Below are 22005 nucleotides of genomic sequence, written 5' to 3' on the forward strand. Positions count from 1 at the left end.
ACTGAAGGTTTATTGAAAGAGCACACATAAATACGTTACAAAAAAAGGGCACGTGGTGCAATTTACCTCGCCGAAACAAAACAAAACGAGATGGATATCCCCTTAACAGATCATGAAGGCGCATGCGTCTATACAAAAAGGAAGTTCGAAGAAAACCGGACTAAAGAAAATTCAAACTGCGTGGGGGGGGGGGGGGAGAGAGGGGGGAGCGGAGGGCAGATAAGTTTAATGCAGTGTGTTGATCAAATATGAATACTCTATCTCTGTTATGGCGATAGAAGGGGTGGCTGACGCATCTATCCCCGCATCCCTTTATGTGAAAAGCTTCAATTAGTTCGCGCGTGGTTTTATCTCGATGCCTAGATAGAACCATCGCGTCAACGAGAAAAGGTGAGCATCCGCACGTGGTGCAGTGCTGGGACAAGTGGGCACCCTTGACGCCACGGCTCTGTTGTGCTCCTGGAGGCGAATATTTAAGCAACGGCTAGTTTGGCCAACGTATACACGGCCACATGACAGTGGTATCAGTGGCATGGAAAATAAGAAGTGCCAGGTTAAACACACCTCGCCTTTTGTTCAATGCGCAACATGTGTCGTGTACCTGATACCACTGTCATGTGGCCGTGTATACGTTGGCCAACGCTGGAGATTGATGGTTGCGGGGATGCAGTGGTGTTTAGTATGGCTGTGCGACGGCAGTGGTGTAGCATTAGCGCGTGGTTCCTGATTCAGCAGCCGGGCTCTCATGATACGTTCCCAGTCACCGAACAATAACGCTGCTTTGATTTAGGCGAGTAGAATCACGTTGACAGCGTCCTCGTTTTCGACTTTGTAGTGCTGTCGAGAACGCTCAGCGAAGGCGCAAGACCAGTGACAAAGGGAGCTTACGAGCTAAGAGGTTTGTGAATGCGGGTCAAGGCGGGTTAATATAGTAGCGCCATGCGCCGGCATATTTGGTCTTAATTTGCGGAAATTGATCGGTAAGTTGTTGTTATAAAACAACGTTCGTTATATTCATTCATCCGAAACCCTCGCTTCGTTAAAACGATAACTTGAACGCAAAGGTTTCTCGGTCTTTAAAAAAAATGAACTGTCTCCCCTTTACACCTGCTAAGAGGAATAACTATTAATTCGTTATAATAATTAGATTGTTATAACACATTTCATTACAACGAGCTTTAACTCCAGGGCAGTGAAACAAAAAAAGATATCGAAAAAAATGAAATACACACCTGACATGGGCCAAGGCGTAGTATGTGGGCTGCTTGTAGAACTCCCTTGCAGTGGCATTCACGATAACGGGTGAGTCGGCAAAATTTCTGAGCCAATTGGGTCCCCCTTCTGTGTCTAGAGCAATGTTCCAGTCCGTCCAACCACTAGCCCAATGATTTAGATCCTAGTGGTAATAAACAAAATAGGAACAATAATACGCTTGAGGTCCCAAACAGCGAACAAAACTACAGCTAAAATATCGCGCCAGTGCAATTTATGTTGTGTAACAAACACTTCGCAAAGCTGAACCAGGGAAAAAATGAAGAGCCATTAAAAATTGAAAAAATTCTTTCTGGTATACCTTTACTCATAAGATGCACGAGCATTGGAAACCACCTGATTTAAATGCGCTGCCGCTTAGCATACAATATCATCTCGCTCACATTTGCTAAATAACACTCTATTGCAGGTGTCTCAAACACGCGGCCCGCGGGCCGCACATGACTGTCTTCGTCCCACATTTATGGCTGGTCAAAAGCAATTGTTTTCGTGAGGCACCCCCTGCGGTCACCATGTGTTGATACGCATATCCGTGAAACAACGACTCTGTATTTCAGAATCGGCGTCCGAATTTTAGTCAATTTCGAGATCGGTGTCGACATGTTGTTGGCATCCTGGCACCAAATCTCCTTCAGAAATGACCCGTATATGAGATATGCAAAAATTTTCTTTTCAAATGACAACGCTTGCTGACCATTTGCACAATTGCGAAGTCAACCAGCACGAAAGACGAGACGAAAGACACATGTATGTACAACAGGACCAGTGCTGAACTACCAACTGGGTTTTATTCGATGAAGGATGCATGTTTTTTATAGTGTCACTCGTCACCACTGGCTCCTAAGCCGAATTTGTACAAATTCCCTTCTCCCCCCACCCCCCGCTTCTACCGTCTTCCCTATATCGGCCCTTGCTGGACTAAATTGCGTGACTGTGGCCCGCTGGCTTCGGTGAGTTTGAGACCCCTGCTCTAGTGCATGCCTTAAATATTGAATGCAAGGTCATAAACTAGGTAATATCACGTGCACAGGCGTGCGCAGAGGGGGGGGGGGGGGGGCAGGGGGCGCAAAATCTGCCCCATACATTGACCCCCCTCTATAGTCACCCAAGCGGAGGGAGGGTGCAAAAGTTGCCTCGTATGTTGACTTAGTAGAGGAGGGGGGGGGGGCGCTGCGATGAACCTTCGCCCCCCCCCCTCTGATTTGGAACCCTGCGCACGCCTATCATTACGTCAATTGCCCAATTTGTCTTTCTGCGTCTGATACAATGTTGCGTGTATTGCATTCATTTCTTTGTTAACTGGCACTTCGTCTAGTATGTGCGAAATATTCTTTTGACTTTCTTGCAAAAGAGTTCGCATTAGGTACCGAATTAGGCAATCCTTCATGTGCTAACGTAAAATCTACCATGCACTCACCAAATAAATAGCGCGGCAAGCTTCACTTTGCCACGCAGGCCCATTTCTTCTTTTTTTTAAGTGAATGGGTTCACCAACAAAAAAGTGTTGCTATCACTCGGTGGAGGCCACGCCAGATTGCATGGGAACTTTACGATTTTTTTTAATCTTCTATGAGATTGCGCGCACGACTCGAGCAGTTGAATTTGTTATGGAAGTAACGCAATTACCAACAATATCGCTGGAATCACAGAGTTTCATAATAGTACACTACAGGGAAATCTGCCGCTAGTGTATATGGGAGCTGCAATGCATGACGCTTCACCCGGCTCGAGAATGATGGGTAGTACATCGACCACGGTTTGCCGAAGCTTCGTTCTTTCCACTCCGTGTAGCTTCGCGTAGCCTGCAATCGCTTTATCGCAAGAGAAAGTTCAGCAATAGTTCAGCAGTCCCACTCCACCACCTTGGCCCTTTTAGTCTTGTCAATTCAAATCGGCTCACGGGGCTCACAACGAGCTGTTTTTTTTATATGAAACGAAAGGCAAAACACAACGATAAACAAAGCCACAAGTGCGTCCGAAGCTGCAAGCACGAAGACTAGGCTAGAGTGACCTCTAACTAGGCAAATCCATGTGTTATCCATCATTCCCATGGCGGCTGAACGATCGCAGCGCCACAGCTAGTAAAATATCCTAGCAAACTCTTGGCTTGAATGTCCCATCGCGCGTGTATAAAAGCCGACGTGTTCCGCCGACGATCAGACTATCGACGACTGCCGACCTTGCTCGCCGCTATCATCTTATTGTGGCTTGTACCTGTTTGTACATTAAGTGGCATGTCATCATTCTGGGCAAAAGCTCGTCCAATAAAGAGTTTCATCCTTAACCGTCTGACTGACGCCTTCTTCGCGTCACAACCACCCGACAATATTGAGAATAGTTGGCCCTTGTCGTCATGTATTTATTTATTTATTTATTTATTTATTTATTTATTTATTTATTTATTTATTTATTTAGCTAATTTCAGGTCCATCTGATATGTTGGCTTCCAAAGGCATGACTCATTTTTCTTTCTGCCAATTTGCAGCATTTTCATTAAACACACTGTAATTTCTCACCTGCAGTATGTCGCTGGCATATCGCTCTGCGCGTTCCCAGCTTCCTAGTATGACCCTGTCCTTAACAATCGGACCAAAGCCGGCGCATGCTTCGGTGGCCAGAATGAACTTGTCCGGAAAGGCTTGGTGCACTTTGTCAAGGACCCACGGACCAATGAAGTTGTCCGTGTACCAGTGGACGGCGACTCCGTGAACATACTTGGCCGCCTCCGGGTCGCCCAGCACCTGTGCAGCGAACCGTTGCCGGTAATGTAGGGAAACAGAGTTTCTAGCTGTTTCGGTTGTAACCAATTGGCAGTGTGACTTTTTGAAATGACCCCAACACACTCCAACCTTTGTCATGCAGTGGTCGGAAACGCGTGAGCCGAGACAACATTCTTGCGATTTGTGCGCAACCTAGAGGGAAATTAAACGTAAGAAAAAAGATTGGCCGCGTATTTGCGTGCTCCGCTGCAAATGCCGTGTAAAGACGATAGAGGAGGCGCTGCGTGAGATATGGACGCCACATGTCAATACGTCGGGAAACATGAGCTTGTGCGGAGGGTTTCCTCCTTCCGTGGCAGAGGGCGTTCGTCTGCGCGCATAGGCATTTTCAGCGCAGCTTAAGAGACCAGGGTCTTTAAAATTGCGTATCTATGTATTTTCTATTAAAGGAACACACCACCTAATACTTACGTAGTGATGTTGAGCCTCAGATATGCGTAATATTTACTTTTTGATCGACAACGTTCACAAGTATGAACAGCCGTAGCAGTTCAAGATGGGTCGGCGGTGAGCAAGTGGTTCAACTTTGGCCGGATGGCTGAATCGGGTGACAGACAGACAGACCAAAATTTCTGCGTTGAAGTTCCCAAGAAAGACTATCGTCTTTAATAAACTGAAATACCTCGTGGCTCGAACACTCTAAAGTGTATTTCGACGTCACTGCCTTACCAGTGCGCGCATTAGCAGGCCGTAGCCTCACATCCTTGCCGATCATGATTGTCGGTGCAGCTCGTAACTATAGCGTGCTCTAATGTTCTCTTTTGTTTTCTCAAGCTTCTATGTCAACACGACAAATGGAAAGCGATCGCACCGAGCTACCGGATCTTTCAAGACATTGTTTTGTTCATGGCATCTATATCTAAAGCGGCGTACGCATTAATGACCAACAAGAGTCCGCGAATCAAGATGATCGATGTTCACGTCGGCAAACTCGACCGGCCCGCCACCACACGGAAATAGCTCGTGGTTGCTACTCTTCGTATCTCATTGTCGTTGCTTGCGCATAAACGGCCACGCAAGCTAGCATCCCGCCTATATGCCGACAAGTCATTGTGTGGCTCGAAGAAATCAGTTGAATTTCTAACCATTGCCTCGCTTCCAACTGGGTCGCAGGACGCCTGCCAATAAGTCGCATATGAGAATGCCGCCATACCTATATAGTATATGCCTGCTTCACGATCAGGCCTTCGCTATCCGTCCTCCTATCCACTTCAAGAGCTCTATACTCTGTCTTTTTGCCGGATCATATTATTACTCTGTCCACACTGTCTGAAATGCGGCAGCGAAGAAACTATCCCGAGTACGTTCTTCGTCATTGTCCACGCTATTGTGCACACAGGTGGTCGCTCGTGACAGGACTCGCCCTGTCTCGACATCCGATCACCTCTGCAGTAAACAATCGTGGATTACGAAAAGAGAAGATTAACAACCACCCGTTTGTAGCACAAAGGTTTGTAATATCCATCGATAGTGAGGAAAATGCAGGCAGAGAGGATGAGAGTGCAGAGGGGGGGGGGGGGCAGCTGAAATCAAGGCGGTTAACCGGTAGAAGGACTTCTGGTTTGCTATCCTATGCTTGAGGAGAAGGGAGAGCGAATGACAGACGGAAAACAAAGCAGCAAGGAAGGCTAACTCGCGAAAAACTATGGCGAAGGTTATTTTTTTTTTCGCACGCTTTCAATTTCCTTTAGCTGATTATACACACTGCTTAAGAAAACTTCCACTTTCCGTTCCTTAGTTTTTTATCGTTTTGTATGGTCGTGACTACAACAAAAAAAAAATCGGGCCCATCGGTCCCCTATGTTATACCGGTGCTACGCGAGCACTTTCGATCGCGATCAGGGCCGATCAGGATTAAGCTCGATCCGGATCAGGTGCTTCTACACGGTCACACTTAATCGCGATCCGGCTCGATGGCGATCTGCGCATCGCGACCTGGTTCCGTGATAGCAATTTGGATGACGTGTGCACCAAGCTCGATCCGGATTAGGGTGACCGTGTAGCAGTGACCAACGCCAACTTGTTATCGCGATCAAGAAGTGCGATTCGGATCGGCCCTGATCGCGATCAAAAGTACCCGTGTGACACCGGTATTATTCGGTAGTATCAAAGTCTTAAGAGAAACTTCACAATAGGCTAGTTAGTTAAACATCATCAACTTTTCTTGCCCAAACTTACAAAAGGAACTGAACACAGCGAAGAAAGACGTACGAAACACATCAGCGCAAGCTATCAACTGTTTAATACGTAGATGAACATGATACATATATATATATATATATATATATATATATATATATATATATAATATATATATATATATATATATATATATATATATATATATATTATATATATATATATATATATATATATATATACACACACACAGTGACAAACACGCGTGCGCGGAGCTGCCCTATAGCTACCGACGCCATATAGCCTCGTTGATCTAGCCAAAAGGAAATTGAGCTAATGAACGAGGCTAGATGGCGTCGGTAGCTAGGACAGCTCTGCGCACGTGTGTGGTCACTGTAGTTATATCATGTTCATCTATGTATTAAACAGTTGACAGATTGCGCTGATGTGTTTCGTACGTCTTTCTTTACTGTGTTCAGTTTCTTTCGCAAGTTTGCGCAAGAAATGTTGATGGTATGAGTCTCCCTCTAATATGTTAGTCGAGCGCAGGAAGTCAAGCAGCGTCTTGATCGACTTCATATTAAACTGCTGCACAGGCCAGCACTCTGCGACTGTTTATGGTAAATCAGTTCTGCGGAATCCCGCAAAGTGAAGAAACAGTCATAAAGAAACGGTCATGAAAGGTGACGTCGACACCCACCCGTCTGTAGCGCAAGGTGCGGACGACGCCTATATTGTGACAATAAGCGTCCGGCAAACGCCTCACAAGGGATGAATAAAAGAATCGGACTAATTACAGTGTTTGTACTGTTGATAAGCGCGAATAATGACCGAGAGGTACCGCTTTAACGAAGATCTCACAGCCTGCGATCGCTTTTGTTTGACTAGCCTGCAAGATGAGCAGGTGGTGCTACAATGTCCTACCAGTTATACGCTTTCTGTACACGTTTTTATTGGCACGACCACCTTCAAAATTTTCATTAGGAAATTTAAAAATCAATTGCGAACTCAGAAATCAGAAAAAGGATGCCTGATCCCACCGTCATAGGAATCGGTAGAACACGAAAGTGAAACGTGTTCTCACAGAAGTAATTTATTGTTTATAGTGCATTGGTATATGAGAGCTCGTACAACGTCTACTGTTTGGAAAATATAGCACCGTTTGATGTGGACGCACTCTCGTTGACGCCTAGTGGCACACCTCCGCACCGACGACTAACGCCCATGATCCTGATTTAACCCTTGCGGTAGCTAAAGTTGTTAACGTATACCTAGACACCGCACATGGTGAATCCCGTGCAAAGATGGCATCAACAAGCACATAATAAACACTGCGATACTCGATATGCTCTCCTTCAAGGCGTCGTGAAACGCGAAGAGAAACGCTAGGCGCGTCGGGTCTTCCTTCTAGTCTGGCCGTTAATTTTCACAGGGCGAGCGGCGAACGCGGTGCGACGGCCAGGCGAGCATCGGAGAGCTATTTTTCAATGTGGATGGATGCTATGAGCGAGGCTTGGGCTAAAGCCGCCACCTTGCGGTTTGTTAAAGCATTGTCGAAATTACACTTCTATTGGAAACGCGCCGAATGGGACGGTCGTGGCAACGGCGCGCTTTTCTTTTTTCTTCGAGCCTGGTGGCACACAAGTCACCGCCCCGTTGTAAAGGGGACGCCATCCACCAATCCATCCAAGAGCACTTTGAGAGGAAAGTGTGAAAAATAGAGAAAAATAGAAAGTGTGACGTGTTCATGTCGCCTCCGTAATTTGTTTGGCGGTAGCTCAGTGGGCTCAACGCCCGCCAGCCATCGTCGCGGACCGAGAGGTGACGGGTTCGGCTCCTATCAACGAAGCTTTTTTCTTATAGCTTTTTCTTCTTTGTCTTCTGATGGCGTTCATTTTGCTGACGTAGTTCCGTGACGGAAATACGTCATGAAAGTCTTGGTGGATCACGGCATACAACACTTTCGTGTTAAAACGCCGCTTATATAGTGTGAAAATACTTTACAGAGCACTCACTATATGTGACGGCAGGACTGCAATATTTACCACGTCTGCCCAGTGTGGAAGGAAGATGCGATTGTCGTCGAAGATCATGAGTTGCAGCTTATCCGCTCCGTAACCGGCTTCATCAAGCGCCGGCCCCAGGTCGAGCTTGACGAAGTCTCTCTGCGTCTTCGGCGTGAAACCAAGCGCTTGTCCCGGAAAGCCCGGCAGGAAGCCCATCGTGGGTTCGTTCTCCGCTGTCAGGCCCCAGATGGGAATTCCATGGCGCTCGTACTCCTGCACAAACCTGAAAGACCGCGAGGGTGTAAAGGTAGAGAATGAACGATCGCTTGTAGAACTCGTTCAGAACATGGCATAGAGTTTCCTAAAATTAAATAGAGGGGACTCTGGCGCGGCGATCGTTCAGCCACCATGGGAATGATGGGTAGTACACAAATTTGTCTAGTCTTCGTACTTGGGGGGTTCGAACGCACTTGTGACTTTGTTTACTGCTGTGTTTTGGTTTTCTTTCAGATAAAAGAATGGATCGTTGTGAACTTCGTGACCAGATTTGAATTGGTGAGCCTAAAAAAGTGGGAAAGTGGAACAGCTGACTTTTGCTGAACTTCGTTTTGCGACAAAGCGGATGCAGGCGACGCGGAGCCAAACGGAGCCGAAAGAATGAAGTCTAGACAAATCTGTGTACTACCCATCATTCCCATGCTGGCTGAAGCGCCATGCGTTGCAGCTCCCATAGACACTAGCGCCAGAGTTCCCTCTAGCGTATCTATATGAAACTCTATGGAACATGTATACCGTTGACGCATGTGCAGGGAAACTAGATTCAGCGAGTTAGAATCTGTGTAGCATGTGTTAGTACTTCAGCTAGCTGTCGCCGACGCGTTGCAACCCTTTCCTTATTTCCCAAGTTCCTTCACTCGTCGCTTAATCGCTCTCCCTACATTATCCCTGCAGCTCAGATAACTCACTGCACTGGTCATCAACTGCAAATTTTTCGCCCACGTGTCCGTTCTAAAACATGTTCTCCTTCATTTTTTTGCCACAGCACAGGCCCATCGAGCCTCATGCATGGCATATGAAATGTAAATTCGCATTAATTCATTGTGACAACAATTTTGTTACCGGAAAGACACAGACTTGAATATGAATAGATGTATTTACAGCTGGTTAGGCGAGCAGCGCTACCGATACGAACAGCTCGCGCCACTTTATTTCCTGCCGTCCTTCTCTTCGTCTCCTTGATCGCGATGCCACCGGTACGTGGCAATATTGATTGTATAATATCCCACCCTTTATGTAGTAACCCCTCGTGGGTCCTTACGGAAATAAAAATGAAATGAAGTGAAAAAACGCTTTAAAAGCGTTCTCAGTCTCTCCGCAGTAACAGCGACGGATATACTTCATACAGTGTAAATATGAAAAACTTCAGATTGCCATAAATTGAATTCAGTGTTCGGATGCTGGCGCTTCTATCTTGTATGATCAAGTGCAAAGATTGCCGTCATATAAATACTCCGCTTAAGACAACGCTTTCAGTTGAGCTGCCATGTTTGTGTTTCAGCCCCAACAGTGGTACTAACTATAAGGGAGCACGTTGAATATTTTGGTTTCTGCCAGAAGGTGATTTTGCGATAATGGAAAAAGCGCTGACACTATGTGATATGCTTAACATATATTGCGAGAAACGCGACAACTATGCCTCATGCAGTTTATTGCTGACATGAAAAAAAATTTTGCTGTCCTGTACGTAAACCAAAAGAGTGAGAATAAGTCTTTTTACTAAACAATTGCCAGGATGATTCTTCACAGAGCATGATGGACGCAAGCATTATCAGAGAGTTTTAGCTCACGCTTCTTTACACAATGTTTCACTCGAATCATATCATTAGCTCTTATTCAATGCCCTCACGCTTCTTTACACAATGAACCATGCCCTCGACATGCTGTCAATTCTCTATTTTCATCTCTACATTTAACCACCAAGTTGAAGCTTATCTATATATCGAGTTGTCACACTGCTAGTCGCTTATACTTCCCAGCACTATTTTAATTTGTAGTGATAGCCACAGCTCTGTATCTTCAATTTCACATGGCACTTTTGATTTTGCTTCTCCTTGATTAAATGACCATTGCATGATTAATGTTCCTGGTCTTTCAACGCAACGAAATTTTACCGCTTACAGATACTCGCGGCTTTCGATCGCGCATGTATTGTGCAGCATATACAGATAATTTCGACCTGACGTAGTACTTGGCCCACGCCTTGTAATAGGGGCCTCCAGGTTCACCCTTCAGGGTGCCACGACCCACCACAGTGTTACTGGTTTTCATCCAGGAAGGGCTGCTCCAAGAGCTCCCGAAGAACCATATCGGCTCACTTGAGATAGACATGGCGGCTTTGATGTACGGAATCTGCGAAGGATGAACCAAAAAGCTTAGTGATAAGTTTGCCGCTGTGCTCCCAGGCCTCGCTAATGCGCTCAGAACTGCAAGAACGGCAGCTTCAACAACATAACAACAACAACAACAACAACAACAACAGGCAAAAAGTATTGCTACAGTAACGCTTTAGCAGAAAACGAAACTGTATAAACTCGACAAAATTATCCGACGATTCGAAATATGTATTTGAAGAAAAAAGAAGTAAATATAGGATTCTGGCCGCTGGAAAAAGAAGACAGAACATGTAAACAATCTAAACGTCTTGGAAATAAATCTAATATTAACATATTTGTTGGGGTTTAACGTCCCGAAACAACCATATGATTATGAGGGACGCCGTAGTGGAGGGCTCCGGAAATTTCGACCTCCTGGGGTTCTTTAACGTGCACCTCAATCTAAGCCCACGGACCTCAAGCATTTTCGCCTCCATCGAAAATGCGGCCTCCGCGGCCGGGATTCGATCCCGCGACCTTCGGCTCAGCAGTCGAGCGCCATAACCCCTAGACCACCGGGGCGGGTGAGAATAACTCTGCAAAATAAACATTTTTAGGTATATTGCTTCATAGAAAAATGTTGCAGAAATATTTCGACATTACCAGGTAACAAACTTAATATTTATCTCCTGGTAAACCTTTCCGCCTTCTGCATGTCATGCATCTCTCTGACTGGATAATAAGCGCAAAACGATGAGCCTTTCGGCGTCTGTTTCAAATAGTGAAGCAATTCCATTACGGAGTCGCATGTATATGGAGGGCATTTCTGGAAGAAATATGTTCGGCTTTTGTTCATACTTATAGCATGCCTTCCGATTTGGCTTCTTCTGCGACGTTCTCGGCTGGTATTAAAGCGGTCCTGCATCACATTTGCATGTAATTATCGACTCAGAACAGTATCGGAGTGTACTGCTTCACGAATCGATCGCCGCAAAATTCTTTCGATTCCTTCAAGAACGATCAGAGTTACAGGGTTTCTCGCACGCTTTAAAGGGGCCCTGCAACACTTTTCGAGCATGCTCAAAAAGCGCTGCCGATCGGTAGTCGAGGCTCCCGAGAACACGCGAGCCAAATATTATAGCGATGCGCACGGCCTGGAATTTACAATAAATTCTCAAAGACAGCTGAAAATCGCTCCCTCTTCTCTCGACAAATGATGTATTAGTCCGCAAAATATGACGCGATTGTCGGCAGTTCCACCATTGGCTGATGTTATAATCACGATAACACCCTCATTATTACTTTCGTTGTTAATTTTGAGTTCAATAAGTAGATAATATGTATGTTTATATTCTGTTATCGCGTTAAAAACACCGAACAAACATTAATATTAGCACTTCCGGTCTCACCGACAGCTCGTCTGCTCGTAGTTGCGTGGTTCCGTTTTCTTCGCCATGCGCAGTGCCGAAAACGTGAATATTTCTGTGCTTTTGACCATCGCCGGTTGCCGTTGAGAGTGGCAGCCGTTCGAGTGTTGCCTCGTCAGCTGGGAACTGCATCGTCGGCACGTTCTCACGACCGACCGAGGCAGCCGTGCAGCATGTCTCCGATAACAATGCTGGCGTCCGGTAATGGCGGCGCTTCGGGGTCGTCTGCCAGTGCCGTCTTACGAGGCGGTGTATCGGAGTATGGGCCGAAACCGATCTCAGCTGTCATTCGTTCCAAACGAGCGCGCAGGTTTGCTTCCATGGTTGGCAAAGCGATGAAAACACTACGGCGTTCGAGGTGCACACCCAACATTACCAAACCGACGCGCAGTTTTCAAGCACGCGCGATACACAGTGCGATCGGCTCCGCTCGACGAGAACGACGCAAGCCGACCGGAAGTGGCGGCACAGACCACGTGGTTGCGCTGGTTGCGCCCAGACGTCAGAGAGAAAAAAATGAAGAAAAAATTTCCGCCGGCGCTCTTGGGCGGAGCCTCGCTCGTCTGCGCTCCCTCCCTCGACTCGCTGCCTAGCTCTCCGCGCGCTCGCGGCGTTGAGTTGAGGGAGAAAGCTGCGGAACGTGATCTCTATAATTTGGTAACACCACTTAGACTTGACGGATTCGAAAAATTTTTGCGGCATATGACTCGTGAAGAGTCATACGTCAATAATGAGACTATTCCAATATAACTAAGAAAGGTGTTGCAGGGCCCCTTTAAGCGCTTTCTCTCTTCTTTCCTTCCGATGAGTGCGCTGGAAGTTCCGAAGGCAAAAGAAGCAGCGTCAGGCGCGTGCTGTGACCTTGAGTGCGCGTCACGAAACGTGATCGCTCTCTGTCTCACGGTGTGACACAAAAAGCACGCTAAAGTCGCTACGGTGTGATTTTAGCACACTATATGGAGCCCGGCACGTGGCGGCTCCCATTGGCAAGCTGCTCATGTGATCCAAGCGCCGCTCGAGGTTTGCGCCAGCTATCGGCCAATAGCAGCAATTTGTTGTTGATGGCCCTCCGAAGAGAGTGAGTACGGGCCTCTGTATGAATGATAATGACTGTTGGGGTTTTACGCTCTAAAACCACGATATGATTATGAGGGACGCCGTAGTAGAGGCTCCGGAAATTTCGATCACCTGGGGTTCTTTAGCGTGCACCTAAATCTAAGTACACGGGCCTCAAGCACTTTCGCCTCCATCGGAAATGCGGCCGCCGTGGCCGGGATTCGATCCCGCGACCTTCGGCTCAGCAGTCGAGCACCACAACCACTCGACCACCGCGGCGGGTCGGGCCTCTGTGTGGAGAGCGGGCGCTCGAGGAAGTGGCAACTTCGCGCTCCGCTTCTGTTTCCTTGTCCCGCACGACTGCGGAACTTTGCTCAGCTATTCACAGTAGCGTCTGCTATCCGCTGTATGTGCTTTTTACTAAGCACTAGTGGTGGTTCAGGACCACTTTAAGTTGCGCTAAGGGTTTTCTAAATAGGAACCTCTACGCGATTTTCACTGTATAATTCCAGCAATTTTAAACACTGCCGATAGTCCCGCGCCCGACATTCTAGTGAGAGAAACACAATTGAAAGTTCCAAAGATGATGACCACTTAGTCCTGCACATGAAACATGCCGCGAGCCTCCTTGAGAGAGCTTGAAAAGAACAGAAGTGTAGGTTAGAAAACCATACTTCACGACGAAATGCGACTCAATATTTCTTCAAATAACCGCTCTTCAGCGCATGGGACATAATCAACCGGGCAATGTAATGCCTTATGACGTAACTTTTAAATCTATACCGCACAAAACTGGAGTTAGGGAGACATCGGCATCGCTAAGCATTGTGTGAACTTCTTCTAATTTATTGCTAATTTAGTGATCGAATTTCTGGTTACCTTGAGATAAAAGTCTTCCGGGGCTATCGTAAAGTTTTTGAGCTCGAAGTCGCCTGGAGTGTCGTCGTAGGTGTACTTTCGTACGGAGAAATCGCAGCTGGCCATTGGAATCCTGCCGATGGTGTACGCTAGTCCTGAAGAAGAAATTAGTTATGGCTTTCTTTGAGTTAACAAAGTTTAATAGACAGCAGGATAAGCGTCCATGCCGTAAAAGAGGTTGTGAGTGTGCGAGAGCAAGAAACAGAGATTGATTGATTGATTGATTGATTGATTGATTGATTGATTGATTGATTGATTGATTGATTGATTGATTGATTGATTGATTGATTGATTGATTGATTGATTGATTGATTGATTGATTGATTGATTGATTGATTGATTATAAACAGAGATAGCCAACTAGCCCAGCAACGAAATCTCCTTATATTCCTCAGAAGACGCACTGAGCACATCAATAGGGCATATTCATAATGCTTCGTGCTCTGGAGTCACTGGGCGCGTGCGCCATTTTTTGTTGGGCGCCGTCGCGGAATCATCTGCTAGCGTCTCCATAAAGAGAGGCCACGGGAGGCTGAGCCGCAGTCGTTGGCGGAGCATTCGGACCGAGAAAATACGGCCATTTCTTCCGTCAGCCAGCGCCGAACGGTCAGTGAACCTCACTGTGCTGGCACAGATCGACGAGAACGCAATGTCGGAGCTCTGCGCGTTTCAAAACTCATCCGGACGGCAGCTGCTCGAGGCCCATCGCTTGGCAAAGCCGAACTGCTCTTCTCTAGTGGAGCGTGCTTCCGATCTGAGGTAGGCGTTCAAGAAAAGTGTTCATTGCAGATGAGATGTGACTGTCAAACTTCTAAGGTATCCTTGCACTGCACTACATCTCCGTTGTACTTCCCACTGCGATTATAAACGCGTGTAAGATATCGAACCCACGTTCTTTCTGCGCGACTTGTGCAACGCTGTGCTGCATTCCTCGACTCATTTCTTTAGCCACATATATCTTTACATCCTTCGCAATAACGTGTGTCGTAGTTTTTCGGAATGAACAAGGTATGGACATGTGCATGAGCGGTGCGCCACAAACCAAACAAAAATACTGATCGCCCGTTTGGACTGTGTACAGACAGAGCGGCCCGAGTAATGCTCTTTCAATGCACACTGGCTGTTTATAACGCCTTGTGGTCGTAATCTATTGCGCGGTTTTAGTACTGTCGTTCTGCTTTTCTTGAACGTTATACGTGTGCGTTGACATATCTTTTTAAAATATTGCGCTCTTTGCTTTCGCATGCCACGGAGGCGTGCATTATCGCGCGCCGCGGGCTATTGCGAACAGCATACAAGCATACAGGGGCCCGCGATCAGCGCAAAGATGAATACGATGATCTACCAAACAAACAGCTCCATTATAGCACGGCTTCGTAACTCGCTCCGTGTTCCCAGTGCACGCTGACCGAAGCAAGAAAAAGAAACGTTAGGGTCTTTACAATTACGTATCTATGTATTTTCTCTTAAAGGAACAAACCACATAATACGTATTTATGTTGCGCCTCAGATATGCGTATAATATGACAATCTTCACAAGTATGAACGGCGGTACCAGTTCAATATGGCTGGGCGTTCAGCAAGTGGTTAAACCTTGGCCGGGTGGCTGAATCGGGTGACAGACAGACAAACAGAAAGAGAGACAGACCAAAATGTCTGCATTTAAGTTCCCCAAGAAAGACTATCGTCTTTAAAATAAAAGCGGAGGCATAAGTCGGTGTAAAGCGAAGGGCAGACGCGGTGTGCGGACTGTGTACTTCGGCGCACACTGCGCTGCGAAGCTTGCAAAGCGATGGCTGTGTGGATCTGTGCGATGGGGTCTCGAGTGGCGGCACTGATTTACCGCGGACGCACGCAGCAGCGTCTGGGGCACTGCTTATACACGTTTGTATATGTAGATCTTTGCTTTCGTCAATCTGCAACACCGAAAAGCTAATGTTGGTCAATCATGCTTTCTCGCGCGTGTGCGACCTAGGCCGTCTGTTTTAAAAATCATATATCCTAATATATTGTCCTGTAAGCCTAGCTTATGCTGCAGGCGAGCAACTAAATTGCACGGAGAAATAAGAACTGAGGTTGCGCACGCCGGTCATTTCTGAACGAAGCACCAGTCCCGATCTTATTGACGAAACAAGTTCGCGTGGATATATTATTTTTCTTCGTCCATGTAACTGATGAATTCGATTAAAATTACTGCCACCTTGTTTCCGGCATTATTAGGGCTCCCTCATTGCCTGAACAGCGCACCAAGCATTGCCGGGAAGTCATCGCAGAACGAAGCTAAATAATCTGCGCCTATCTCCTGAAAGGCTGCGATATGCGACTGGTTTCGTTTTCGAACGCAACAAAACATGGCGGATCGAGCTTACGGGATTGTCGACAGATGGCAATGTACAGTACGGTCCACTGTTAAAGGGAACACTCGAATGAGCACCCTTCATATTGCTAGCCCCCTAACGGCAAGTGGGTGGGGAAACTTCGTTCGTGCATGGCACTGTTCTGTCAAAAGGTGTCGCAACTGTCAACCACCAGTAGTCTTATGCAAATCTAAGCCACTATGCTTATGCAAGAGAATGAAATTCGAACATGCCCTTCACGCAAGTGTTCCCTTTAATAGTGGACCCGTCTGTACATTTTGAATATCCCCTATTCTCGCTGACGTTATCACGATGTTGGTCACGGCTTTTCTGACACGCTTGCCACATCTCTTCTCTTTGCACATCTTCGCGGGAACTGTGTCCAATGACACAATCACAACAGTCCAAATAACCTCGCTGCAATTACCATCATTTATCTGTCCCCAATTCACAGTTTGGAAGTTGAGACTATAAGTATTGCAAGGTTAAGACACCTTGGAAATGGACGTTAAGACTATAAGTATTGCTGGAAAGTATAACCATACGTAGATATAGCCCTTACCTTGTTTTGTGTAGTAAGACTTGAGGATGTCATCTTGCATGTTCGTCGGGAGAGACTTGATATTTATTCCCGCGGCATCGGTGAAGGCACCACCGAATCCGAACACCTTTTGGTACTTCCTCGACGAATCGACTACAAGCAGCAGCGCGCCGTTTTCTGTGGAAATGTTTCGCTGAATTTCATGCTCCACTCGAGAACGCAGTTTCTCTGCACTACTGAGGCTGTGCGGAGAAACTGCAAAACGCTAGCCCCACGTGTCAGAGTTTTAAAGTGCCTGTTGAAGCGCCAGACAAGTGCATTAGTACATGACAGTAGGACTGTATACAACTGAAAAAACGCAATCAAAGAATTTTTTTACCACGAGCGCCTTTCTTTAGAGAAGCATGCCTTGAAATTGAGTAGTATTGCGCGCGCGTCTATTTCTCTTTTTTTTAATATTATTATTTTTTGTGATCAGGCTCTACCAAGAAAATTGTTACTATCGCTCAGCGCGGGTCACGTCAGATTGTATGGAAACTTTCACGATTGTTTTTGGAATATTCTGATAGGATGGCGCGCACGACTCGAGCTGTTGAGTTTATTCTGTAACTAACGCGAGTATAAGCGATCGCGCTGGAATGTCCCATCGCGCGTGTATAAAGGCCGACGTGTTCCATCGATGATCAGGGCCCGTATGCACACAAAAAAGGTCTTACGCTAACATTTTTCTTAAGAGAATATTTCAGCCAATCACGATGCGGGGCATATCATTAGCGAAGCCAGCTGACAATTGCAAAAAAGCACTCACGAAAGAGAAGTTTTGTGAATTCGGCCCCAGATTATCCACTACCGATGATCTTGCCCACCGCAGTCGTCGTATTGTGACTTCTACTAACTTATATATTGAATATTACTTGACTTTCTTGGCACAAGTTCGCCCAATAAAAAGGTTCGCCTTTACCTGTCTCACTGCCGCCTTCACCGTCACAACCACGTGATAAAATCAAGCGTAGTCTTTGGCACCTTTATGGAAATTCTCTGTAAGATTTCGACATAGGGGCTGCGATATTAATTTGCTTCTATATGATCTGAACATAAAGGTTTTAGATACGTTTAGAAATCAGCAAAGACTTACAGCGATTTTCAAGATGTTTGGTGCCTAATTCATTTTGCTACTCAGCGCGATCATTATAAATAGAATGAACTCTTCAATGCCACCTCAATTACACGTTTTCAAAATTTACTTTCTTGCTGCTTTTATGCTGTAATATATGGACAAGTTCACCCGCGAAGTTATACAGCCAAAGTTAATTTCTAGAACAAGAAAATAAATAAATACTCAGTTCAGATTATTATAAACACATTACATGCAGGAAAAGAAACGAAACGTGCACATAAAAAGGCCAATAACACTCAACAGAGCTAGAGTGACCTTTTTTTGGCTTAAAAGAAAACAAAGCGGCTGTGTACTTTCTTACCTCAGTTCCGAACGCACGCAGTGAGTCTGTAACACGCCTGAACAAATTCGCGGCAAATATATATGTCTAAAATGCCACGAATATTCCCGCTTAAATTACGAAAGCGCTACAAAAGCAATATAACGCAACTTACCACTCTTTTCGCCAAATGGTAGGGTGGTCTTGGTGAAACGATGGCCGGCTTTGCTGCTCTCAAATGCCAGCGCTGCTCCACTGGGCAGGAGCCCGATGTCGCCGATAAAGTCGCAGTATGTGGCATTGCATACACACACAATGCTGCCTCGACCATAGTCCCTGGGCTGACATTGGGCAGCTGCGGCTTCGGATTAAAATGGGAGTGAGGGTGCCGAGTGTTATTTAATCAGGAGACTTTGGAAGCGTATGAGAGTAATGAATAATTCGATAGAGCGGTAGGCACTATGACATAGGGCTAAGGCGTTATGTCATAACCATGCACCGTAATAACTGCAGATTAACAGATAGGTGGACACGCTAGTTTGAGTTCGTAATGGTGAAAGGCACCGCTAGAACGAATACAAGAGGGACGGGATAAAGGCAGGACAGCGCTTATCCGGTCTTCTCGTTCCTTCTGTGTTCGTTCTAGCGCTGCCTTTCCATCATTATGAAGCATAATAATTGTTCGGGTTTTTACGTCTCAAAACCGCGATGTAATTATGAGGGACGCCGTAGTGGAGGGCTCTGGGAATTTTGACCATCTGGTGATCTGGTACACGGGCCTCGCATTTCGCCTCCATCGAAATGCAGCCTCCGCGGCCGGGATTCGATTCCGCGATCTTCGGGTCAGCACTCGAGCACCATATAATCACCCGAGAACCTCGGCAGGCATATCTATACATCATACGGTGCTCAATAGAATTACATCTTGTGTTTTCAGGGTCTGCGCTGCTCTGTACGTAGGCGCCGAAACGTGGCGGACCGCTATTCTTGGCACCTTAGAGCATTCATTGCCACGTCACTTGCATCCTGCCACATTTGAACCCATCATGCTAAAAATTTGAGTACTTTGGTAATGCATCAAAAAAAAAAAAAAAGAACACGGGCATCAATGTGCGCGTGCTATTGAAATAAGGTTGATGATACAAAGAGGCTAGCCGAGAAAAACGTTTGACATTCTATACTGGAGGGACGAAGTAGGACGACAGCATACGCGTGTCGCACAAGTACACAAAACAAACGCGAGTATGTACGTACCGTGTGAGAACCATTCAACCAACAAAGTAGAAACCTTAGCTATATGGTCGAAAATTGTTTATAGATGGAACAACAAAGCCAAGATAGGGGGCGAAGGCCAGAGGATTCCTGGAAGGTGTAAACTTCCAAACTGTAGAGAGCGGAACCAGAGCTTGCCCCAATATACTGTTTCAAAATAGACGCTTATTCCACCTCCTCCTTTCACGTTCCGGTTGCGCCAGTTATATGTATTTTATTACGGTGCATGGCTTATAAGCGCAGGCGGTGACATCGCAACGTCACAAATTTTAGAGGCAGGTGCGACGGGTGGTAGTCTTGTCTCTCTTCCCAGCACTTCTGGTCGAGCACATTACTCCAGGTTTTTCGAATCTTCCCAAAAACGTCTTCTGAAGACTAACAACTGGTAGGAATTTGATTGCTCTGTTCATGTTAAGCCGTACACTGGATATATATATAATATATATATATATGTATATATATATATATATATATATATATATATATATATATATATATATATTCTTTGTCATCTCTTCTTTGTCATCTCGACATATCATCATCATTTGTGCAACTTCCTCATCTGTATATATCATCATCATTGTAGAACAGCTCGAGCTAGACTCGAATAAAGCGGTTCTATCATAAGTGGTGGACGGTGCTTTTCGATCCCCAAGTCCTCTCGCACGTTCTCACTGGAGCTCCGCTCGGGTCGTCGCGTCCTACCACCTGCCATGCCCGCTCACGAAGATCCTGCGTCCGAACGCCGCCGCTCCAAACCAGCCTCCGCCACCCGCTCCAGCCTTCAACAGCCGGCAGCGTGATCCGCCAGTGTTTTCTGGTCTACGCGGGGATGACGTCGAAGAATGGATCCAAAACTACGACCTCGTCAGCGAACTGAACAGGTGGGACAACTCACAGAAGTTGCGGAACGTCCCCTTCTACCTTTCTGATGTCGCGAAAACCTGGTTTTGGAACCATCAACCAGATCTTCCCGACCGGGACACGTTCATTCAGCAGCTTCGTCATATTTTCGGTGCCCCCACACTTCGCGCTGAGGCAGCGAAGAAGAAGCTGGCTGAACGCACTCAACTGCCCCGTGAATCATACACCTCGTACATTGAGGACGTTCTTGCATTGTGCAAGCGCGTAAACTCCTCCATGTCCCAGACCGACCAAATACGCCATATTATCAAAGGCATAAACACCATAGCCTTTAACGCTCTTGCTACGCAGAATCCTGCGACCACCCAGGATGTCATCACCATTTGCCAGCGACTTGAGGAACTCCAGTCTCTTCGCCTTTGCTACGACACCTCGGACATTCGTCTTCCTGCGGCCCTCGACTTACGTACGCTGATCCGCGACATCGTTCGTGAAGAGCTTCACGGGCGTTACTCTTCCTGCGCTCCGGAATCTCCTCTACCTTCTGCTCCAAGCAACTTGCGCGACATCATTAGGCAAGAGATAGCGTCCGCGTCACGTCTAACGTGTTCCGACGGTCCCTGCACTCGTCAGGTCCCAACGTACGCCGACGTTGCGGCGCTCCCGGCAGCCACCACCGTCTCAGTGCCTACACCAGGAGACCACGCATCTGTGGCTTCGTTGACACCGCCGATGCGTGTCCAGCAATACTACACCACTCCGCGTCCTCCTCGACCCATCTGTTAGTACTGTGGCTATCGAGGACACATCTCTCGGTTTTGCCGAAGGCGACAACAGGACGAGCAACGCGGCTACGCTCCCGAGGAACGCCCAGGCATCCGTCCAACTACGAGCTACCAACGGACGCCCTACCGACCTTCTCTTCGCCGTTCACCCTCTCCTCCTTACTATGTTGACGTGCCTGTGAATTCCCGTGAGTCTCGCCGCAGGTCACCTTCTCCACGTCGCCGTTCAGTGTCGCCTCTGCGACCCGCCTCCCATGTCACGAACGCCCACTCGGAAAACTCCCCGATGCAGTTTTAGGAGGGGAAACTGCATCCACCGGACAGCCACCAATTCCTCCAGAGCGCCCGTCGAACTTGTTAAGCGTGTTAGTTGAAGGTGTGCGCGTCGAAGCTCTCGTGGACACTGGCGCTGCAATTTCCATTATTCGCGCTGACTTTTGTTCTCGCCTCCGAAAAGTTACCACGCCTTACTGCGGCCCATCTCTCCGTGCAGCGACAAACGCCGTCATTCGTCCACTCGCACAGTGTACGGTTCGTGTTTTTATAGATGGTATTCGTCACCACATTGTCTTTGCGGTATTTCGTGAGTGCACCCACGAACTCATTTTGGGGTGGGATTTTTTGTCGTCAGCGTCCGCTTCCATATCTTGTCGTCAGCGCCTAATACATCTGAACGCCACAGATGACTCTCTCCCTCAGCACGAAGAGCGCATTCGCCTCGTCACCACTTCAGACTACGTTCTTTGGCCATCCAAGGGAGAAATTATCAGTGTCAATTCC

The 22005-nt window shown here is 46.9% G+C and overlaps 1 protein-coding gene across 1 annotated transcript; it reads right to left on the bottom strand.

The window, feature by feature from the left end:
• Window positions 1–1232: 1232 nt before the first annotated feature.
• Window positions 1233–20925, bottom strand: LOC119378530 (lysosomal acid glucosylceramidase-like; the record flags this gene model as incomplete). The annotated part of the gene is made up of 8 exons (XM_037647636.2): window positions 20907–20925; window positions 18480–18659; window positions 16890–17078; window positions 13932–14065; window positions 10434–10606; window positions 8237–8480; window positions 3789–4013; window positions 1233–1396 (listed from the first exon to the last, which is right to left on the bottom strand). Coding segments are annotated over exons 1-8 (1328 nt in total), but the record flags the coding sequence as incomplete, so codon positions are not given.
• Window positions 20926–22005: the final 1080 nt, after the last annotated feature.

The sequence above is a fragment of the Rhipicephalus sanguineus genome, unplaced genomic scaffold (assembly GCF_013339695.2).
Source record: "Rhipicephalus sanguineus isolate Rsan-2018 unplaced genomic scaffold, BIME_Rsan_1.4 Seq8587, whole genome shotgun sequence".
NCBI lineage: Eukaryota > Metazoa > Arthropoda > Arachnida > Ixodida > Ixodidae > Rhipicephalus > Rhipicephalus sanguineus.